Consider the following 23,380-nt stretch of genomic DNA (forward strand, 5'->3'; position numbering starts at 1 on the left):
TCTGTCTTTGTATAAATTGAGTTACACTGTGGTAATGAGCTTTTTTCTTCTTTCTCAGTTGTTGTTTTAGATGGTCCCATGCAGCACAGGACTCATCATGCCCTTCATGCCCTTCATGCCCTTCATGCCAGGCACCCTGCCCCATTCTACTGTTGGTACACACTGGCCACAGTGTTCCTTGAGCTGCCTATGTATTTCTACAAATCTTTATTGTGTTTGATATGCCTGGGCAGATTCAGCTGTGTTTGAACTTTGGCCTTCTTAAACACATCTCAGCAGGTACAATAGTGCAGACACTCTGCACTGCTCCCAGCTGACCACTTCTTGTTTACACTTCCTACATGCTTTCTTTCTGTACTGTACACCACAGACTTGAAGAAGAAGCCAAAGTGTGCTCTCCTGAAGTCCAAAGATGTGAGTTTGTCCTTTTCCCTCCCCTCAGACTCCTCAGCTCCACCATCCCATGGCCACTGCAGATCAGGTTCTCTTTGACCATCACATTCCTTATGGGTCCTTGCTGCTGGTGAGTATGAGATCTAGCAAAGCACCTCTCCTCTTCCGATCCTCTATGTCTTGGTCAAGAAGCTGCCGGCTGTGCTCTCCAGAGATTTTCTGGATCTTGTATGCCCTGCTGTGCTGTCCCTGCAGCAGATACTGCAGTGAAAAAGGCCCCCACCGGGGATAAGGGCCTGACAACATGAGGCTCCCATCTGTCTGCAGAGGGCACCTTCCACTTGCTCTTCCTGATCAGGAAGCCAGGAACAGACACTGTTGGTCTCCTCTGTTTGCCATTTCAATTTGCTCTGTCCTCTCTGCTCTGCCATCCCCAGGAAGAGCTCAGTGCACTCTCACAGAGAGCAGTCGCCCTTCCTTGTCTCCTCATCCATCCATCATTAAGACTCTGTATCCCCTGGTGCTACAGTCCAGTTGTGGAAGCCATTTAACCACGTCCCTGTGGTCCAAACAAGAGCAACTCTACCAGCATTTCTAGCTCAGCATGTGTTGCTGTTCTCATTAGTGTAAAAACACATAAGACAACAAACCTACCCAGGATGGATCATTGGATTTAGTGCATCTATGTTATTTTTGTTCAGAAGGTGGCACACATGCGTTAGACCCATTGTAAGGCTCAGAGCTGTCCAAGCAGCACGGACTCTGCTAGGGCATGGCTTTCCTGAAGGCCCTGAGTTGCATTTGCAGCTGCATGTGAGTTTGCTGGACAACTAAGGAAATCAGCACAACACTAGGCTGCTTCTGATGCCATTCACGTGGGTTTTCATCAGTTGAGGAATAAAGATGCGTATTAGCTTTGCAGTGCCTTGTGATACAGAATGTGCAGCAGAAGGAGAACAAAGATCTGGCTCTTCTTTTGGGAGCCCAGCCATTTAGTCAGCTGCAAAATTCTCCATGCTCCATGGAGACGGGTGAAAAAGACATTTTGAGATGCCATAAATGCAGGAAGTTTGTTCTCATTCAGGATTGCCACAAGTATTCCTAATCTTTCTCTGGTCTCATCTAGGGATGAGATGCCTGCACTGCTTCAGCTGGATCGCTGCCCTGCCCAGGGAAAGTCCACCCCTCCCTGTCCAGGTCTGTGTGCCCTTTTTGTTTTAGCAAACACTCTCTGGCAGGACTAACCATATGTATGCAATTGGTCACTGTCCAGTGGACATTTGGTGGTTAATGCAGCAGATTTCAGAGTACAATCATGATGCTGTTGTTTTTCAGGAGCTGTTGGCCACAGAGACCCAGGGTCATCTCAGGGAAGATCAGTTGGGAAAAATAAAGTCACACCCTCTTCTGCTGAGCTGTTCTGAGCTCCTGGGACACAGGGAGCTCCTACAAGTGGGCAGTGCTGCAGAGACACAGCTCTGACTAAGAGCAGCTCCCGTGTACTCTGCCTCAGCACAAGGGGCGCATTCGGCAGGTGGCATGAAGATGGAAGAGAAAGGAGAGAGGGATTACAGGATGTGTGGGGTGTGAGCAGGCTGCGACCTCACTGCAGGAGCATTGCTTTCAACCACTGACAAGGTAAGTCTCTCACTATAGGTAATGCAAACACTTTTCCAAGAGGGATCACCAAATCTGGCACATCCCAGTGCAGATCAGGCTGCATACACTCTGTGTTTCTTTATCATGGAATAAGAGCTGTTCCAGCTGAGGGCTTCCCTGCTGCAGCATCAGAGCACAGCTCTGAGGGCACATCAAGAGAGAACCCTTAAGTGCATTTTACCTCTCTGCTTTCCTCTAACATATATATTCTTTCAGTAAAGCCATGGGAGCTCTCTTAAGTTCCCTTTTTCACTTGAAAAAATGAATCTGAAGACGGAGTGGGTTCTGGACAGCAAATAGGAATGCAGAGATTTGGGCTGGTGTCTGTATGCTCAGTCAGGGAAATGACAGGAAAACACCCCTCACGATGAATATCTGCAGACCACAGAGATATGATCAGGGAATTACCCCCTTCAGTGCAGGGACCTTCCTCTGAGCAAGCTCCCACCTAGAAACGTTTCTGCCCACATGACCATGGGGTCTGATGCGTGAACCAGCTCCTGTGCAGGCAGAGCTCCAGCAGAGCAGAGCAGCATCTCCCCAGGCACGTGTCCATCACCCTCTGCAGTGCACAGGGGCTGAGAGCCACTGCCTGGGGCTGTGGGCAATGCAGTCTGTGAGGCTGGGAAGGAGCTGGCTTTCCCTTAATGAGATGCCATCAGTAGGACACATCTTGCTGAGGTGTCCTTCAGAGCCGTGAGCTGACCTTCAGGATGCAAATATTTCCCCTAGTCTTGAAATCAAAGTGCAGGGAAGAAGCAGAGAGATGCAATATGCAAATGCTGTGGGTTTGGTGAAATCAGGGTTAGGGGTCATTTGCAAGATGTGTGGTGATGAGGCACTGCTGAGGTACGTCGAGTAAGGGTGAATACACAGTGATGGGCAGAGGACTCCTGTTTTCTGAACTGGGTCTGACTTCAGAACTTTATGGGAATGCAATCGTCTTGCATCTGCTAAGTAGTCAAGCTCAGAGCAATTGGAAAGAAACCCAGTCAGCTCCCCTTCCCCTGCGCTAAGCAGCAGTGAATCCCTTTGCCTCTTAGGTCTTACAACTGTTCAGACTTCAGCAAACACTCCTTGGGCATGGTGAGCAGGATGAGAATTTGTAGGAAAAAGCGATCCCTAGAACTTCTATTTTTGACCTACATATTTTTGGCGTTAAGGTTCAGATGCAGACCAACACTTTTGCATTAGTAGTGATTTTATCTGATACATACTGAAACTAAAATCTTCCCACACACGATCACCACGTTCCTATGTACAGGGACAAGTCTGCTTCATTGAGATAAAAAGTACAGAGTCCCTCATGGCAAACACAAACTCATGAAATGTAGATCACATCAGGGAGCTGAGTGAACACAGCCCACATAGAAAGACTTGTCCTTGACTTTTTTCCTCCTTGAATAGGTCCTGGTGCCCAGAAGTACCAGATGCCCAACAGCAGCTCCATCAGCGAGTTCCTCCTGCTGGCAATGGCAGACACGCGGCAGCTGCAGCTCCTGCACTTCTGGCTCTTGCTGGGCATCTACCTGGCTGCCCTCCTGGGCAACGGCCTCATCAGCACAGCCGTAGCCTGCCACCACCGCCTGCACACCCCCATGTACTTCTTCCTCCTCAACCTCGCCCTCCTCGACCTGGGCTGCATCTCCACCACTCTCCCCAAAGCCATGGCCAATGCCCTCTGGGACACCAGGACCATCTCCTACTCAGGATGTGCTGCACAGGTCTTTTTCTTTCTCTTCTTCATCTCAGCAGAGTATTGCATTCTCACCATCATGTCCTACGACCGCTACGTTGCCATCTGCAAGCCCCTGCACTACGGGACCTTGATGGACAGCAGAGCTTGTGCCACCATGGCAGCAGCTGCCTGGGGCTCTGGGGTTCTCTATTCCCTGCTGCACACTGCCAATACATTTTCCCTGCCTCTCTGCCAAGGCAATGCCATCAATCAGTTCTTCTGTGAAATTGCCCAGATCCTCAAGCTCTCCTGCTCTGGTTCTTACCTCAGAGAAGTTGGGCTTATCATATTTAGTGCCTTAATCTTTCTTGCTTGTTTTGTTTTCGTTGTGCTGTCCTATGTGCAGATCTTCAGGGCCGTGCTGAGGATGCCCTCTGAGCAGGGACGGCACAAAGCCTTCTCCACGTGCCTCCCTCACCTGGCCGTGGTCTCCCTGTTTCTCAGCACTGGTATATCTGCCAATCTGAAGTCCCCATCACTTTCTTCCCCATTTCTGGACCTGGTGCTGGCACTGTTATACACAGTGGTACCTCCTGTAGTCAACCCCCTCATCTACAGCATGAGGAACCGGGAGCTCAAGGATGTCCTCAAGAAACTATTTCTATGTATGTTTTTTCAGCATTAATTATATCTTCATCATCTTCACATGATTACCACAAACTCAAGAAAAGCTGGGAATGGCATCATGTAATATTTCTTTTTTTTCTTTTTTTTTCGTTTTTTTTTTTTTTCTCTGTTAATTGTTTTAATTCTTGCAATAGTTTTTACTCCACTTAAATAATATCATTAATTTATATTTCCCATGTGCATTTTTTTTTTCTTACTCCTGAAATCTTTACTATTCTTCAAGCACTTGGCTGTTTGAGTAGATTAAAAAAAATAATAATAAAAATAAAATTTAGATTATCATCTGTATCTCAGAGAGCAGCCCTGCACACAGGAGGGCTGCAGGAACCAAGAGCCCAATGCCACACGTTGCAGCAGCCCTGGTGTCTGTGGGGCTGCCCCTCACCGCCCACTGGGCGCTCCCTCTCTGCTGCCTTGGAGTTGTGCTGCTGCTTCCCTGGAGCCACGGCCATGGGCAGCAGCAGGACGTGCTCTTTTCAGTGCTGCTCTCTTTGCACCACCTTTGCACGCTGTTCTCCTTTCTCCTTGCACTTGTGTCAGCCCTCAGGTCCTGCATTACGTAGCAGACCAACAAAAAACACTTTGCCTGCTGTGTGCCTGGAGTTGTCTCAAAGGCTTGGAAGTACATTGATATCTCAACAGACTGAAGGCTGGACACTTGGGGAGGAGGGAATCCTGTGAAAAATGAGACAGCCTTGCTCTGCCCAAAACGTTCCCATCATGCTGTAGGATGTTCTGACTGCAAACTTGTTTTTGATGGACTTGTTTATTGCCACCTCACTCACAACCCTGGATGGCACACCTGTAAACCTAGGAGCCACAGAAGGACGCCAGAGAGATCCTTGAGGTCCTGTTTGGAGACTTTCCTGCTTCAAAACTATGGGACAAGCACGCTTACAAGTCAAGGACCCTCCACTTCTCTCTTCTGGATCAAAGCTGGAACCAGGACTTGTGATCTCTTTCTCTGTCCTAACCCCCCCCCCCCAACTCTGTCACTCCCTTTTCTTTCTTTTCCTCTCACAAAGTTGTCAAGTAACACAAGGCTTACTTTGATTTCTTATAACATCACAAGGTGTAGCTGCACATGGAAATAAGTGTAGAAGTGCCAGTACCTTACAGATAACTGTAGTGCACAGATTCACATTAAACTGATGCCTGTGTCTGGACACTGAGTGTCAGTTTCACTGTTATCCAACCAGGGGTTGCAAATCAGCTGAGGTTCCCCATCCGCGCTCGTTGTGTAATCAGTGCAACCCACTTACTCCAAGTGGCATCAGTTGCATGATGGGTGGAGGGAACCTTTCGTTTAAACATCCAGTTCAGCACTGGCAGTCGAGGTGCCAGAGGAGCTGTGTTTCAGTACCGACCACTTCAGAAGCAGCCCGAATCCCCTCATATGCAGCTAAGATCTCCTTCTCAGTTGCAGTGTAGCACTCTTTGGACCCTCTTTATACTCGCCTCCAAAATCCCAGGCATCATCCTCGGGTCTCTCCTGAGGATCTTTACCACAAACTCCAAGTGGGACCTTTCTCTCCAGCAGCAATGTACAGGATGTTCTTTACATCCTGTCCCAGCCATACTGGCCCTAGGGCCATGGCACGGGCTATGTCCTCTTCAATCTGTTCAAAAGCCTGCTGCTTCTGAAATGTAAAGTCATTTTTCATCCGCGTCACCTGATGAAGGAAGTGCACAATAAGGCTATAGTTTGGAACACGCAGTCTCCAAAAGCCCACTACACCCAGAAAAGACTGTGTCTCTCTCTTGCTAGTGGGTGGAGACATAGCAGTGATGTTGTTGGTCACATCTGCTGGAATGTGATGACGCCCATCTTGCCACTTTATACCTAGGAACTGAATCGCCTGGGCAGGTCCATTCACTTTGCCTCGCTTAATAGCAAAACCAGCTTGCAGAAGAATTTGGATTATTCACTCTCCTTTTGTGAAGATGACTTCTGCTGCACCTCCCCACACAACAGTATCACAAATGTAATGCAGGGATCCTTGAAATGCCCACCTCACTCTTCACTCCAAGTTCTCGCACACATTACTCTGAGTTTATTCACATTTTGTGTGTGTGTGTGTTTTACTCACACTTTCCTCAGCGTTTACTGAAACATTTCTTCAAGTTTACTCACACTTCACTCTGGGTTTACTCAAACTTTTCTCCGATTTTTACTGACACCCTGCTCTGGGTGTACTCACGCTCTACTCCTGGTCTACCCACACTTTGCTCCTGGTCTTTCTCACACTTCAAGTTTATTCACACTTTAGTCCAGCTTTATTCACACTTCTCTACGTGCTTTACCCATACTTCACTCTGGTTTTTACACACACATTTCTTTAGATTTGCTCTCAATTCACATCCAGTTTTCTCTTCCGTCCTCCCCATGGGCAAAGAACCCAGAGTTCTGTGGTGGCACCAACCTTTCTGCCACTTATTCAAAGCCTGCCATTTCCTAGACTGCTCTGCATCCCTCACCACCCCAGAAGAAGGAGAGAGAAAAATACCACTTGTGACGCCACTCTCTCAGCCATTCGCCCTAACCCCTGAAATCCTTTTGCATAGGTCGCAGGCTTCCCTGAACAGTTTCATCACTGCTTACCTGAACTATCAAGAATGGGTAGTAATCAGAGGAGCGAACCAGACCTGGGACTTTTCTGGTGATGCTGGTGGTGCAGGGAGGCCCCAGGGAGGCCACGCACTCTGGGAGAGGTGGAAGGGCCGAGAGCTAGTAGATGGGTTTAACAAATGGATCACAACAGCAACGATCTGAGGAGGAATGGTAATTTACTAAATCCTACTGAACCAAAGTGTGCCCAAAGTGTGAGTCCCCACGATAGTACAAGGGAAGCACATGCCCTTCTCTGCTGCAAACTGAGGGGGGCCTGAGGGAGAGCCACTGTGGTGTGGTCCAGATCTCCACCTATCTTCCTCTTCACACCATGTGCTCCAGGGAATTCTGCCCCTCCCCTCCCATCAGAATGCTCAAAATGCCCATAAAAGGCAGCAAGTGGAACCAGAACGCTAACTCTTTAACTCCCACTGCTTCACATGATGTTTTGGTGTGGAATACTGACATAAAAAAAAATCACAACAGCCAGGACCTCACCACCCTCTCTCTGAAAAGATCCTCCCAGTCTCTAATCTAAATCTCAACTCTTGTAATTTAAAACATTTGTACCTTGTGATATCTGCCCATGTTAAAAGTTGATTTCCATCTTGTTTCTGATCTCTCGGTGAGTACTGGAAGGCTGCAATGTGTTCTCCTCCAGGCTGTTTCTTCTCCCATCTCCCTCAGCCTGTCTTTCCAGGAGAGGTCCTCCAGCCCTCTGATCACCCTCGTGGCTTTCCTCTGGACCTTCGCTAAAAGCTTTACATCATGCTCCAGATGGGGCCTTCTGAGGGCTGAGTAGAGAAGGACAGTGCCCTCCCTTGCTCTGATGACCACCTCTCTGTTGATGCAGCCCAGGGTGCAGTTGGCCTCTCAGGCTGCAAGCACACACTGCTGGCTCCTGTTAAGGTTTTCATCCACCATCTTGAAGTCCTTCCCCTCAGGGCTGCTCTCTAGGAATTCAACCCTCATGCCTGGGATTGTCCCGACACAAGTGCAAAAACTGGCATTTGATCTTGTTGAACCTCATGCTGTTTCTTTGGGCCCACTTTTCAAGCCTGGCCAGGTCCCTCTGGATGGCACCCCTTCATTCTGTCATGCCAACTGCACCACACAGCTTGGTGACATCAGCACACTTGCTGAGGGTGCTCTCTGTCTCATCATCCATGCCTCTGATAGACGTTGAACAGCTCTGGTCCCAAGGCTGACCCCTGTGGACATAACTTGTGATCAGCCTCCACCTGGTGGAGCCGATTTCCCAGAGAGCCATTTACCACAGTCCTTTGGCTGCGACCTTCCAACCAATTTCTTCTCCAGTGAACACTCTGCCCTTCAAATCCATCTCAGACATCTCTCCACAGAGATAAGGAAGTGATGTGGGACCATGCCAAAGGACTTCCAAAAGTGCAGGGAGATTTCTGTACCACCCTGTGTAACTGATGTACTGACAAAGCATCCACATTATCATTCTGACCATAAAGAACCAGGACATGTATTGAACTGTGGGGAAAATACTGATTTCTCATTTAGATCCTTGTAATATTGAGCTAAAGAAAGCATTGTAGATCCTAGGACTAAGGCTGTGTTATAGTAAACACACATCTTTTTGCAGCACACACGAAGAAATTGTTTATTAGATTGATTCTTTGCTTACAAGTGGCACCTGGTAGATAAGTGTGTTTCTGTAACTTAGCAACCTTCCCTTCAGTACCCAGAGAGCTGTTATTGGAATGGTCTGGAGTTCAGCAAAGGAATCATTACCAGAGCTGCAGTGACACAACAGACTGGGTCTGACAACAAGAACAGAAATAACAACTTGTACACAGGGGTAATTTAGGAAGTTATTCTTAATTATTAGGGAAAAAAAGTCAGGACATGAGACAATAAAGATTAAATAGAAACATGGCATATCACTTGGATTAGAGTAAATAGGTAAGGAAGAAGAGGATGTGAAATCCTAACTAACAGTGAGCAGATGTATGTGTTGGAAATAATTTATATTATATAGAATAACAGTAACATGTGTTGTGGGTTAGGTGCAGTTTCAAATAATATATTAACGTGAAAGGGACGCAGAATTCAATAGCTGATCCCAGCTGGGGCTGAGTTCCAGGCTGATTTTGGGGTCCCAGCCCCGCAGCATGAGGCTCCGTGTGCCTTCCCCTCTGCAGGACAGCCCGGCCCCACCGCCCCACAGGCAGCCCCTGGCAGCTCAGTGCAGGCACTGTGTGGGGCAGCATGCGTGCAGTGGTACAGAGATGGGCCCCCAGCACAGCCCCTGACACCACATGTCCTCCTTCTCACAGCACCTACTTCCACCCCTTTAGTTCATCTTCCTCTTCATCATGGTGCACCCTGGCTCACCTTTTAGCTCTTTCCCCCCAATTTGGCAAACTTCCATTGCCTGTTTTGCCACAATCAACAACTTTCTATCTTGGTCTGGTGTAAGTGCAAACAGTTATATCAAACCCAAGAACAAGTCCTTGCACCTGGTGGAGGCAAAAAAGTGATTTCAGAGCTTCTGTGAAACAGGATCATTGATAAAAACAGGGCTGTTCACACACCAGTCAAAGCTAAACACAGAAGTTTTACCACGAGCACACACTGATTCCTTCTGCTAAAGTAATATATTGTTCAACCGGCTAATACATTGATCCCATTTGCTAATCAAGCCTATATCAGCTCCACGGTGCCTGCTGGCATCTCATTTGCCTGCAGACACAGAGGTGGAACATGGAGGCTGTGAGAAAGTCAGCACTGAGCCAGAGTTCCTATGGGCTCCAGGAGAAAGAGAGCACGGTGATGCCTCAGTACAAGTAGAAGGAAGCCAAACATATGTGTAGGACCATGGTAACCACTAATGATAATTACACACACACACATATATATGAACAGCAAAGAAAAATGAAGTGATAAACATAAATAAATATTATAATCAGTAAGAAACATAAGTATGTTATTGTACAGAGTGAGTCACTTGCTGAGACATGTGAAGTTTAAGCCTGCTGAAATGTGACCAGGGCATCATTTTCCTCACCGCATCCTTGAGCTCCTGGTTCCTCATGCTGTAAATGAGGGGGTTCACTGCTGGAGGCAGCACCGAGTACAGAAATGACACCACCAGGTCCAGGGATGGGGAGGAGATGGAGGGTGACTTCAAATAGGCAACCATGGCAGTGCTGAGAAACAGGGAGACCACGGCCAGGTGAGGGAGGCACGTGGAGAAGGCTTTGTGCTGTCCCTGCTCAGAATGCATCCTCAGCACGGCCCTGAAGATCTGCACATAGGAGAAAAGAATGAAAACAAAACACCCAGATGCTAAAGAGGCACTGATCACAAGAAGCCAAATCTCTTTGAGGTAGGAGTGTGAGCAGGAGAGCTTGAGGATGTGGGGTATTTCACAGAAGAACTGGTCCACTGCATTGCCTTGGCAGAGAGGCAGTGAAAATGTGCTGGCAGTGTGCAGCAAAGCATTGAGAACCCCAGTGCCCCAGGCAGCTGCTGCCATGGTGGCACAAGCTCTGCTGTCCATCAAGGTCCCGTAGTGCAGGGGCTTGCAGATGGCAACGTAGCGGTCATAGGACATGATGGTGAGAATTAAATACTCTGCCAATATCAGAAAGACAAACAGGAAGGTCTGGGCAACACATCCAGAGTAGGAGATGGTCCTGGTGCCCCAGAGGGCATTGGCCATGGCTTTGGGGAGAGTGGTGGAGATGCAGCCCAGGTCGAGGAGGGCGAGGTTGAGGAGGAAGAAGTACATGGGGGTGTGCAGGCGGTGGTGGCAGGCTACGGCTGTGCTGATGAGGCCGTTGCCCAGGAGGGCAGCCAGGTAGATGCCCAGCAAGAGCCAGAAGTGCAGGAGCTGCAGCTGCCGCGTGTCTGCCAACGCCAGCAGGAGGAACTCGCTGATGGAGCTGCTGTTGGGCATCTGCAGTTCCTGGGCATGGAGTCCTGTGCAGAGTGCAGAAGATAATGTCAAGATCATTCTCAGAGGCACTCCTTCTGCTATAATTTTTTTTTTTTCTTTCTCTCTGCACAATGTTCATTTAGCTCCATAACTTCAATTTAATTTCATGAAGTTTAGCATTCCATAAGCAGAAGACGAGTATGCAGCTTATAGATTTTTCTCATTTTTTAATCTTATCCCATCTCCCTGGATATTTTCATCTCTTTCCCTGTCTTTAACCCAACTGCTTTTAAAGCACCCAGTCCCATCCTATGTGCCATTACATTTCTGTTAGAGAAAGCTGCCCGACTGCAGGTTAATTTCATTATTCATGTCTGGAGAATACGACAGTATGGTAATTTTGTTCTATCCTTCAAGAGAGGAGAGGCTGAATGCACATTGTGTGACTGTTCACAGAATGAGTGAGAATAGTGTGAATCAGGAGTCTCAGGGATGTGTTCTAAGTGAACAGCCCCATCTAGATTTCTGCCTCCAGTCCTTTCCCTTCCCCTGCCTTGTCTCTCCTCTTGCACAGTGTCCTTAGAAACATGCTGGCATGCAGTGAATCTGTGAGTCCCCCGCCCCAGGCAGAAGCTGTGGCAGCTGAAGGCCCCTGCCCTGAGGGGGGAAGCCCTCATATGCAACAAGTCATTTTCATAATAAAGAAACACAGACTCTCTGCATCCTGATCTGCAACGGGAAGTCCCTGATTTAGTGATCCCTCCAGTAAAAGCAGCAGCACTGCCTGCAGCCAGAGACTTACCGTGTCTATGGCTGTGAGCAGTGTTCCTTCCGTGAGCTCACAGCCTGCTCACACTCCACATAGACTGTAACTCTCCTTCCTCTCTCTTCTATCCTCATGTCACCTGCGGATCATGCCCCCAGCCCTGCTGTGCTGTGCAGAAGAGCTGCTCCTGGGCACAGCTGTCTCTCTGCAGCACTGCCCCCTTGTAGGAGCTTCCTGTGTCCCAGGAGCCTGGCCCAACTCAGCAACAGAGGATGTGATTTTTTTTTCCCCAGGTAATCTCCCTTGAGATGTCCCTGCATCTCCATGGCCAACAGCTCCTGAAAAACAACAGTGTCGTGACTTTACTTTGAAATCTGCTTAGTTAACCACCAAACGTCCAGTGGACAGTGACTAATTCCAGACATATGATTAGAGAGTGTTTGCTGAAACAAAAAGGACACACTGAGAAGGTCAGGAAGGGTGGACTTCCCCTGGGCAGGGCACTGATCCAGCTGAGGTAGTGCAGGCATTTCATCGCTAGTTGGAAACTCTGGGGCTGAAATCAGATTCTGCTCCCCACGGACCAACAGGAGTTTCAGGGATTCCTCTGGTTCAGTTCAGATGTGCACAAGGAGTTGCCTGCATGTGAGCTCCTGCTCCGAGTCCTTGGTCCTTCAGCGGGGAGTCAGTTGCCCACACACAGGCCCTGGGTGATGACCAAGGTGCCTGGGGTGCTCCTGGATGTGTGCTAGTGCTTGGGAAGTGCGTGGGAAATCCCTGACTCAGACACCTCCTTTCCTTCCTGAGCATCAGCTGAGGGCCAGAGAGGGGATGGAGATATTCTTGGCCATCCTAAATGATATCAGACCCTTGCATTGATGGCAATTTATGGCACTTGTGTGTCTTTTTTCACTTTTCTCCATGGAGCACGCAGAGGTATGCAGCTGACTAAATGGATGAGCTCTCAAAAGAAGAGGCAGATCTTTCTCTGTTCTACATCTGCTGAATATTCTGGAGCTCAAGGCACGACAGAGCTAACACATCTGTATTGTTTAACAGAAAACACTTCAGTTTTCTATGGGCTCTCAAGCAAACGGTGTCAGAAGCAGCCACGTCATGTCATGTCATGCCAGTTCTCCAGGCTGTCCAGCACACTCACATGCAGCTGCAAATGCAGCACAGGGCCTTCAGGAAAGACAGATCCAGGAGTGTCTGTGCTGCTTAGTCAACTTGACGCCCCACAGTGGATCCAATGCCTTCGTGCCATCTTCATAAAGACCATGGATGCACTGAATCCAATGACCCATCCTGAATAGGTTGTTTTCTTCTGTGCTTTTTCACTAATGAGAACACCAGCACATGCTGGGCTAGAAAGCTTTGAAGAGTTGCAGACCTGAGGTCTTGTTTGGATCTCAGGGATGTGGTGAAATGGCTTCCAAAAGAGACAAGGAAGGGCAACTGCCCTTTCAGAGAGTGCACTGAGCTCATCTTGGGGGAGGCAGAGCAGCCAGGTCAGAGTGAATGGCAATGGCAATGGCAAACAGAGGAGACCAACGGTGTCTGTTCCTGGCTTCCTGATCAGGAAGAGCAAGTGGAAGGTGCCCTTTACGTGCAGATGGGAGCCTCGTTTTGTCAGGCCCTTGTCCCATTTGGGGGCTTTTTCCACTGCAGTGTCTGCTGCAGGGACAGCAGAGCAGGGCATGCACCATCCAGAAGAACCCTGGAGAGCACAGCTGGCAGCTTCTTGACCAAGCCATAGAGGAACCAAAGAGCAGAGGTGCTCTGCTGCATCTCATACTGCCAAGGAAGGGTTGATGGGGAATGTGAATGTGAAAGAGAACCTGGTCTGCAGTGGCCATGGGATGGTGGAGCTGAGGAATCTGAAGGGAGAGCTCACACCTTTGGGCTTCAGGAGAGCACACCTTGGCTTCTTCAAGTGTCTGTGGTGTACAGAACAGCAGGGAAAGGCAGCGAGGGAATAGGGTCAAAAAATGTGGCAACTATCTAAGCAACTTGGCTTCCAAGCAGAATATTTCCATTCCGAGGAAGAGGAAGGCAAGTTAAGATGTCAGAAATCCTGCATTATTGTGAATTGATTGTGTTGCTCTAACCCAAACACAGAAAGGAAGCGTACAGGAAATGGGAACAAGAAGTGAGCACCTGGCAGCAATGCAGAGACTTTGTCCAGTGTTCCTGAGATGAGTATAGGAAAGTCAGAGTTCAACTGCAATTGAATGTGCCCAGGCATATCACAGACAAGAAGGGCTTGTAGAAATATGTAGTCTACAAAAGAAAGGCTAGCGAGAATGTGGGCCCACAGTAGAATGGTGTAGGGAACCTGGTGAGACAGGACATGGAAAAGTCTCTGATACTCATTTCCTTCCTGACCTCATGGTTTATTAGTTTGTCTGGTCTTCTTGGAATCCTAGGAGGCAGGGACAGGTGGGAATTGTTGGTGCATGGCAGATGTGTCCTTGGTGAAAGAAGAGGTGATCAGGGAATACCTAAGCAAACAGGATTCTGAGTTGGACGAGACTGACAGGAACCACAGAATCCTTGAGTGGCTTGGATCGGAAGGACCTAAAAGACCATCCAGTTTCAGCTCCCTTGCTGTGGGCAGCGCTGTCATCCAGTACATGAGGATGCTTGGGGCCCTTGACATCTTGAACTTTGCCAGGGATGGGGCATCCACCACTTCTCTGGGCTACCTGTTCCACAGCTGTTCCATGCCTCACAATCATGATCTTAGAAATGTTAAGAATTCCTTCCAAATGTTTAATGTTAGTATCTCCTGTAATCAATAACTATTCTTCCTTGTTTCAGAATTTGGAAATCTGGTAAGAAATCAAGTTTCCAGTTTTTTAATATGAAGAAGATAATGGGTGGAAGATGGAGGGAAGGCATTCTCCAGAGCATTGCCTCTACAGTTCAGATCCCCAACACAAGGCTGATGAGAGCAAGACAAAGTGAGATTGGGAAGGTTCACTCAAGGTGACTGGGGATGGAGCACTTCACATGTGAGGAGAGACTGATGGAGCTGGGCTTGTCCAGCAAGGAAAACGGAAGCCTGATGGGGATCTGTCCACACAGTGACAGAGCAGAGCTCATTGGGGGCCTCCTGGGTCAATATCAGTTGCAAAGTGTTGCTTTAAATTCTTGTTTAAACTGAACAATAACTAAATAAATAAATAGAATTCATTAATGCCTGTAGTTCTCTTCCTCTTTTAGATGTCTCCAGATACCTGTCCAGTTTGCTGTACAAGTTCTGAACACCTGAAGAAGATGACAGGAAGGCACAAGGCACAGGAGGGCTCTTCAGGTTGTAATGGGCCCCAGGGGGCATTTGCTGCTGAGTCCATCACCTCCAGTGCAGAAAGAAGATTGCACGAAGTGCTCAAGAGTACAAAGTCAGAAGGAACAGTGAAGTTTCTTGGAGTATTAATGGGCCCCACTGAGGGCCATGGACAAGCAAGCTTCCCCAGGGACTCGTTAGAGCAGATAATTGGAAGCCATGATTGCAGGCAGACCAAGGCACTGGGATGGTGGCTGTGATGCTGAGCAAAGCCTCCTTTGTCTTCTGAAGCAGAAAGGCCAAGGCCTGATCCCCAGAGCCTTGGCAGGGAGATCATGTCCCTCGTGCTGGCTCAGGGCCCTTCCTGGGGCAGTGGGATGGAGGTTTGTCTGATGTCAAATGAAAGACCAGGGCACAGCAGCTGCCAGAGTCTGCATGGGGTGCAAGGATGCCGTGAGGCCCAAGTCCCATGTGGGCAGTGTGTCTCATGCCAGGATGTGGGATGTGAGAGGGGCCCAGTCTGAACAAGCAGTCAATCACAACAGAACTTTGAACTCCCAGGCCCAAGGTGGAGGCACCATTTCCTCACTGGTAGCATTTGGTTCTGGGGATGCCGTGTTTGATGCTCACCCACATGCAGAGCTCCTGTCTGACTGCAACACCACTGTGCTCATATCAGCTGTGACGACACAGTGGAGCTGAAATCACTGAGCTTGTCTCCCCTTTCCAGCACAGTGACTCTGACATCACTGTAATAATGATCACTGCCATAACTCAGTAATTCTGACATCACTGCTCTCCACACTTTTGAGAGAACATCGTGACTGTGTTACTGAACTCCTACCCACAGTGACACCACAGTCATTCCAACCCACCGTGCTTGTATCCAGCTTGTCATGGAATCCTAGGACAACCCACAATGGGAAGGACCCATAGTGATCATCAGGTCCAACGTTTGGCTCCACACACCCGTCCTAAAAGCAGAGCATATGACTGAGTGTGTTGTCTTGTTACGGAGTTATCTGGATCAATGTGTGTCCGTGACAGAGGGCTGAAGGCTTGGCAGTCCCACTGGCCAAAAAATAAAATAAAATAAAAATGAATAAATAAATAAATAAATAAATTTATAATAATAAAAATAATAAAAAACAGCATCAATGATTAAAGAAGGAAACTTGTTTTTACTAAACATGAAGGTGGAATGTAAGATAACACAATGTTATAAAATAAAATTGGAATTCAGGGTAATAACTCAAATATAATGAGAGAGCAAGTGTCTGAAACCAAAAGCCTTACTTTGAACTGAAGGCGCACGGCTGGGGCGCGCAGCCACACACTGCCAGGCAGCGAGCAAGTGAGAGATCCCAGGTCTTCCTCCCACGGCTTATCTTCCCCTCTGAACTCAGAGTCCCCTGGGATATGCGGTTCTTCTTCTCTTCTGAGAACCAGGTATCCAGAAAGTTGTCCGTCCACAGAACTGGAGTATTAACTCTTTCATTCCCGGTGCTTTACATGATGTTATGATGTGGAATACTGATAACAAGAATCATAAAACCATGACACCAGATGGGGCATTGGCAGCTTTGCTCGGCACACACAATCTGTTAGGACAAACAATGCTTCCAAAATCAGCTTGGCTACTGGTGATTAATTCATCTGACTTCAAAGTACGTTTTGCAGAGATGACCCTGTTGTCTATCGGGAGCTGCCAGCCCTGCAGCCCCAAAGGCATCTCCAGGGAGAGCAGTGAGGAAGAGAAAATGACATCCTCTGCTGGGCTGGGCTGGGCTCCTGGGACTCAGGGAGCTCCTACAAGTGGGCAGCGCTGCAGAGAGACAGCTGTGCCCAGGAGCAGCTCTTCTGCACAGCACAGCCTGCAGGTGACAGGAGGAGAGGAGAGAAAGGGCAGAGAGCTTATAGGATGTGTATGGTTTGAGCAGGTGTTGAGTTCACTGCAGGAGCACTGCTCACAGCTTTTACAAGGTAAGTCTCACTGCAGGCTTTGACTCTGCCGCCTGCCAGGCTCAGCACTCAGCACTCAGCACTCAGCACTCAGCACTCAGCACTCAGCACTCAGCACTCAGCCTGCCCGGGGAGCTGCCCAGGGCGCTGCGGGGAGATGTGTGGGGGGAAGGAGTCCCACGGCAGGGCAGGGCAGAGGTCTTCTGCTGCTACAGCTGCTGCCTGGGGCAGGGGGATAACAGCTACACTCACCACTGGGTGTTTTTTTTTTCCAAGGGTGCTTTGCAGGAGGAGAGACAAGGCAGGGATTTTCCAACACCTGTTCTTAGGGAAGGAGAATGAGTTGGAGGCAGAATTCTGAAAGGAGATGTGAAATATGAACACATCTCTGAGAATCCTGAATTGTACCATTCACAATTTGCCCTTATATGAACATTCTTCTAAAGTGCTTTCAGCTGAAATTGCTATCGTTTTCTGCTGACATGACTAATGCTCTTATCCTGAAAACAGACAGCTTTCCCTAACAGAAATTTAAGTGCAGAAAAGAGGTAGGGATGGGCACTGTGAGTGCAGACAGCATAAAGATATGAGGGATGGAAATTGATTGTAAGAGGAAATTATCTAGGAAGCTGAGATATGATTAGGAAATGAGAGGAAAGTAAGAGCTCTTTCAGCTTCTACTTCTTAAGGTACACTAAAGCTCATGCAAGGAAATTGAAGTTATGGAGTTAAATGAACATTTTTCAAAGAGAAAGAAACATTTCTATAGTATAGCAGGAGGAGAGTGTCTGCAAGTTATCTTGACTTCTGTCATTATTTTCTGCACTCTGCACAGGACTCCATGCCCAGGAACTGCAGATGCCCAACAGCAGCTCCATCAGCGAGTTCCTCCTGCTGGCGTTGGCAGACACGCGGCAGCTGCAGCTCCTGCACTTCTGGCTCTTGCTGGGCATCTACCTGGCTGCCCTCCTGGGCAACGGCCTCATCAGCACAGCCGTAGCCTGCCACCACCGCCTGCACACCCCCATGGACTTCTTCCTCCTCAACCTCGCCCTCCTCGACCTGGGCTGCATCTCCACCACTCTGCCCAAAGCCATGGCCAATGCCCTCTGGGACACCAGGCACATCTCCTACGCAGGATGTGCTGCACAGGTCTTTTTCTTTCTCTTCTTCATTTCAGCTGAATATTCTCTCCTCACTGTCATGTCCTATGACCGCTACGTTGCCATCTGCAAGCCCCTGCACTATGGAAGCCTTATAAGCTTTAGAGCTTGTGCTGCCATGGCAGCAGCTGCCTGGGGCACTGGGGTTCTCAATGCTCTGCTACTCACTGCTAATACATTTTCAATGCCACTGTGCCACGGCAATGCTGTGGATCAGTTCTTCTGTGAAATCCCCCACATTCTCAAGCTCTCCTGCTCATAGTCTTATCTCAGGGAAGTTGGTCTTGTAATGTTTAGTGCCTTATTTTTTGTCTCTTGTTTTGTTTTCATTGTTGTGTCCTATGTGCAGATCTTCAGGGCCGTGCTGAGGATGCCCTCTGAGCAGGGACGGCACAAAGCCTTCTCCACGTGCCTCCCTCACCTGGCCGTGGTCTTCCTCTTTCTCAGCACAGGCATGGTTGCCTATTTGAAGTCACCCTCCATCTCCTCCCCATCTCTGGACCTGGTGATGTCATTTCTGTACTCGGTGGTGCCTCCAGCAGTGAACCCCCTCATCTACAGCATGAGGAACCGGGAGCTCAAAGATGCTCTGCGGAAACTGATGACCAAATGTGTTTCGAAAGCAGTGAACTGCCCACCTTTTTCGATCTAAGAGTTATAATTCAGATTTTAACAGAATCAATTTGTCTTTTTTTGGTTTATGTATTCATTTTCTAAGTGTAATTTATTGAATGTTTTATTCTGTATTTTGTATATTCTAATGTTTTTCACTTAAATGTCATTATCCACATCAATTACTACTCAGTTTGTTCCTTTGCAGTGTAGCCCAGACACTCTGTACATAAGGAAGCAAGCTCTCTGTGAATCTTAACAAAACAAAAGGAATTCAATGACTTTGTCTGTCTTACTTCCTGTGGGACATTTATGGAGCTTTCGGGGTCAGCTGTTCTCAGCACCCCATAATCCAGCACGAAGCATACAGCTGTTAATCAAACTGTGCAGTGACTGCAGCCTGCAATAGCTGACGGGCCATCCCTTGGCGCCTGGCTGGGGTCTGTGCTTTCAGGCTCACATCTGTCAGTGCCTCTGACAGGCCAGCAGCAGCACCTGGTTTGCACGCTGGTTGTCAGATCCCCTCTTCCTCAGTCCCTGTGAGACCTTGTGTATGAAAATGTCTTGGATATGGGTTTTCATCTCAGAGGCTTAAACTTTTCCCTGAAGTCTCCCTTCAGTCTTCTTTCCATTTACCACACAGAGGTGGGCACTGCATCCACGATGACCGAGAGTAGCTGAAGCACACATGAGAGCCCAGGAAAGGTTGCCCAGGACTCTCAGGAGACATTCTGGAGCATGAATTTGTAGGTAGGAAGTGCAACTGTGGGGTAGCACAGAGCTGCTGGGCAGGCGGTGCAGGTCCTCCTGCAGAGCTCTGTGTCCTTCTCCTTCCTGAGTCAGGTGCCACTTCCATCTCAGGAATGGAACAGCCAACAGAGGTGAGACAGAAGCTTTTCCATGAAAAGGCTCAGGGTTGCACTGAGACAGAATTCAGTGGTGTGGTGGTGCTGTGTTGAGCTGAAACTCAACCCCATAGCCCCTTAGCCTTGCAGCTCCTGTGGCTTGGTGACAGTGCTGCTGTGTGGCTGCAAACACAAGCAAGGACACGCAGTAGGCACTTGTGTCACACGGTTTCCACCACAGCAAGTCCATTGTTAATGGAGATCTCCTCATGGCAGTGCCTGTAGGCTCAGGGCTTCTATAATTGTTGCTGCCAAGAACATTCCCAAGGAATGGACTGCACAGATTCCCACTCTCCCACTCATTCTAAAACCAAGCTTTAATTGCTAGCATTAAAATATTGAATTTAACAATTGTTAAATACCCTCACTGCAGCCCAAAACAGAACGCTAATCCGTAATGCTTACCTGTACCCTAACACTGTCCTGAAAACCTTAGCAGAACACCAAGCCCTTTCACTAAACCTTTGCTTAATCTCTGCCGCTAAAGGTGAGTGCTAACCTTTAATCCCTATCCTGAACACCCAACACCCACAGACCCTGCTCCTGCGCTCTGCCCTCTTGAACATCAACCCCTCCCCTAACCCTAAACTTTGCGTACTTGGCCCTTCAGGGCAGAGCAGGAATGGTGGAGTCTTAGAGCAAATCCATGTAATGCAGTGATGAATGTGAGGCGATGTCTGTACAGGAGGTGACGTGTGACTGATCAGCTTGAGGCCATAAGGGGGAGGTGGGTAGGAATGCTGCCATGAGCTCAGCTCTACCTCAGGCCCTCATGGGCCTGCAGGTGGCACGAGGCTGTGAAGGTGGCTGTGAGGTCACTTCTGTGTGTGCAGTTGACAGGCCAGCCCCAGGAGCGTGTCCCAGAAAGGAATGGTGTGCTGCCTTCTGCCTGAAGCAGCTGGTGGTCAGCCCTTGACTTCTGGCTGGGATCTGTGCACACAGGATCACATCTGCAGTGTCCCTGAGAGGCCGACAGAAAGTGCCAGGTTGACGTGTTGCCAGTGGGATCCTGTCTGCCTGAGCACCTGGCAGGGCCCATGGAGGAAGAAGGAGGTTTGTGTAAGGGATTGTGATGGCTCTTCTGTGTGAGGACACAACTCGATAGCAGGAGGGACGTGACTTGGTCGTGTCTGTCCATGAAGCTGGCACGTGCCTTGGAAGATGATGGTGAGGTTCCTTCTTCTCAATGGCTGACAGGCCACAAGAAAGCTGATGGGTGGCGTTTCCATGAGGAAGTGATTTCCAACATGATGGAGTTGACCTTGGTAGTGGAAATGAGCAAAGGGGGAAAAAACTCCCTCAAAGTGCAGCTTGAAAGCTCGAGACTGTGCATGAGAAGGAGGAAATGGTTATGATGTGGGGCCATGCTGAGGGATCACTCCATGGCTTTGTGTTTCAAGGGACGTTCAGAGGGGCTTGAGAGACATCAGTGACATGACTGCAGTGCCAGGGTCAGAGTGGGGCAGAGAGGAGGTGGGTGTCTGCAGACCACAGGGAAATAGGGGCTGGGCTGGAGCAGCATTGGAAATCCTGCAGAGAAGGCAGTGGGTGCTGGTGAGGATGGAAGGCCCCAAAAGCAATGAAATCTTTGTCCCCTTGGCCATGGTTTGTGAGGAGATTTATTATGGTCATGGTAATGGGGCCTCAATGCCTCCTTGCATCTCTGTGCAGAGGCTGGGAGGTGTCACACTGCTGTCCTTCACATGGAGTACAATCTGCCCCACCACACCAACCCCAGGATGAGCCCTGAGCTCATTCCCTCACATACGATGGATCTCCCCTCCAGGCTCTGGATGTCAGGCCTTGTCTTTCTTCATCAAACAAACCAGAAGATTTCTCAGCACAATGCTTTACCTAACTATAATCATTGCCTGCAATTCCCAGCTCTAACAAGTCCAAGGGGAGGCTGTGTTGGTAATGTCCCTCAGTGGGCCCCATTAGTACGCCAAGATCCCTCCTCTTTTTCTTCCAACTTTACTTTCTCAAGTGCTTACAGCATTCTCCTCTCAGTACCTGAAGTTGATAGACCTGGCATCAAATGTACCACGCGTCTCTCTGAAGTGCAGAAAGTTGCAGTGAGCCATGTCTGTTTCATAATATGCTTAAAGTCAAGATTTATACAGCTAGGTGGAGTGGTTTCATAATGTAGTAAAGGAAGCTTTCAAAGGGCACCCAATAACTTTTTTTTTTCTGATTTAAAGTAGTGCATCTTGTTGCTTATGGAGCATCATTCACCAACTGATGTTGATCCAGAGAGTCTCCTAAGGAGAGCTGCATAGGCAGGAAAAGCAATTGCTTGAGGTCTGACACAGTACGGACAACCTGACTGCTCACCTCCCCAGGCCTGACGTGTCTGCTGTATGCCACCTGGCACTTGCATCACTTTTCCCGACAGCAGAATTCTCCACTGAAGTCTGCAGCTGGATGTTACAGTTCCTTCAGACCATTCCTTTACCTGCTTTCCTTAGAGAACTCTCTGCGCATGGGCACAGGACAGGTTTCCAACTTTAAATCAAGCAACAATAAAATACAATACAACTTCCCTAAAAACAGCATGTTCCTCAGCCATATCCCACCAGTGTGGTTCACCTTCCCAATAGGAGAAGTACTTTACATAGGTAGATAGGAAATGATAAATGTTAATAGGAAACATATTAATTGAAGGATAAATGATAAGGAGCAAAACCCCACTGTGTGATCACAAGCATCCCACGCCATCTCCAGAGGCCTCAGAGGTCCTGCCTGGGACAGGCAGCTTTCCGATAGGACCTGCAGGAGACCAGAGCCCCCTCGAAACTGCAGCAGGAGGGCAAGCAGAGCATGTTCCTTCTCATCCATCCTCTAACTCAGAGCAATTCTCCATAGCCCTTCTTCACAGAGTCACAGAATCACAGAGTCGTAGGGGTTGGAAGGGACCTCCAGAGATCGTGGAGTCAACCCCCCTCCCAAAGCAGGTTCCCTACACCAGGTCGCACAAGTAGATGTCCAGGCAGGTCTTGAATATCTCCAGAGAAGGAGACTCCACCACCTCCCTGGGCAGCCTGTTCCAGTGCTCCGTCACCTCGCCGTAAAGAAGTCCTTGTGCACATTGGTGCGGAACTTCCTATGCTCCAGCTTCTGGCCGTTTCCCCTCGTCCTGTCTCCACATACTACTGAAAAGAGTCTGGCCTCGACACTCTGCCCCCCACACCTTAGATATTTATAGACTTGATTCAGGTCCCCTCTCAGTCTTCTTTTCTCAAGGCTAAACAGACCCAGCTCACTCAACCTTTCTTCACAGGGGAGATGCTCCAGGCCCTTCACCATCTTTGTGGCTCTCCGCTGGACTCTTTCCAAGAGATCCCAGTCTTTCTTGTACTGGGGAGCCCAGAACTGGACACAGTACTCCAGATGAGGCCTTACCAGGGCAGATTAGAGAGGGAGGATCGCCTCCCTCGACCCATTTGCCATGCTCTTTTTAATGCACCCCAGAATGCCATTGGGCTTTTTGGCCACAAGGGCACACTGCTGGCTTATGGCCAAACTGTCGTCCACCAGGACACCCAGGTCCCTTTCTGCAGAGCTCCTCTCCAGCAGCTCATCCCCCAACCTGTACCGGTGCATGCGATTATTCCTCCCCAAATGCAAGACTCAACACTTTTTTTTGTTAAACCTCATCTGGTTTCTTACTGCCCAGCTCTCCAGCCTGTCCAGTTCTCGCTGAATGGCAGCACAGCCTTCAGGCGTGTCAGCCGATCCTCCC

The 23,380-nt window shown here is 48.8% G+C and overlaps 2 protein-coding genes and 1 pseudogene across 2 annotated transcripts; 2 read left to right on the forward strand and 1 right to left on the reverse strand.

The window, feature by feature from the left end:
* Positions 1-3,482: 3,482 nt before the first annotated feature.
* Positions 3,483-4,415, forward strand: LOC149914469 (olfactory receptor 14C36-like). Its single transcript, XM_090126366.1, has one exon. It carries the CDS (start codon positions 3,483-3,485, stop codon positions 4,413-4,415), a length of 933 nt encoding a protein of 310 aa, XP_089982492.1.
* Positions 4,416-9,701: 5,286 nt separating this feature from the next.
* On the reverse strand, positions 9,702-10,791 carry LOC149914470 (olfactory receptor 14C36-like). Its single transcript, XM_090126367.1, has 2 exons — positions 10,066-10,791; positions 9,702-9,740 (listed from the first exon to the last, which is right to left on the reverse strand). Exons 1-2 carry the CDS (start codon positions 10,789-10,791, stop codon positions 9,702-9,704), a joined length of 765 nt encoding a protein of 254 aa, XP_089982493.1.
* A 7,025-nt stretch (positions 10,792-17,816) lies between these two features.
* On the forward strand, positions 17,817-18,773 carry LOC149914471 (olfactory receptor 14J1-like; annotated as a pseudogene).
* Positions 18,774-23,380: the final 4,607 nt, after the last annotated feature.

This window comes from Phasianus colchicus, chromosome 29 (genome assembly GCF_987193195.1).
Source record: "Phasianus colchicus chromosome 29, bPhaCol1.hap1.1, whole genome shotgun sequence".
Classification (NCBI taxonomy): domain Eukaryota; kingdom Metazoa; phylum Chordata; class Aves; order Galliformes; family Phasianidae; genus Phasianus; species Phasianus colchicus.

Bases quoted from the DNA above. Each gene is read 5' to 3' on its own strand.
- LOC149914469 (XM_090126366.1), top strand. From the start codon at position 3,483: ATGCCCAACAGCAGCTCCATCAGCGAGTTCCTCCTGCTGGCAATGGCA.
- LOC149914470 (XM_090126367.1), bottom strand. From the start codon at position 10,791: ATGTACTTCTTCCTCCTCAACCTCGCCCTCCTCGACCTGGGCTGCATC. The intron at 9,741-10,065 runs GTGAGGAAAATG...CTGTGTCTGCAG, and splicing joins ACCAGGAGCTCAAGGATGCG to GCAAATGAGATGCCAGCAGG.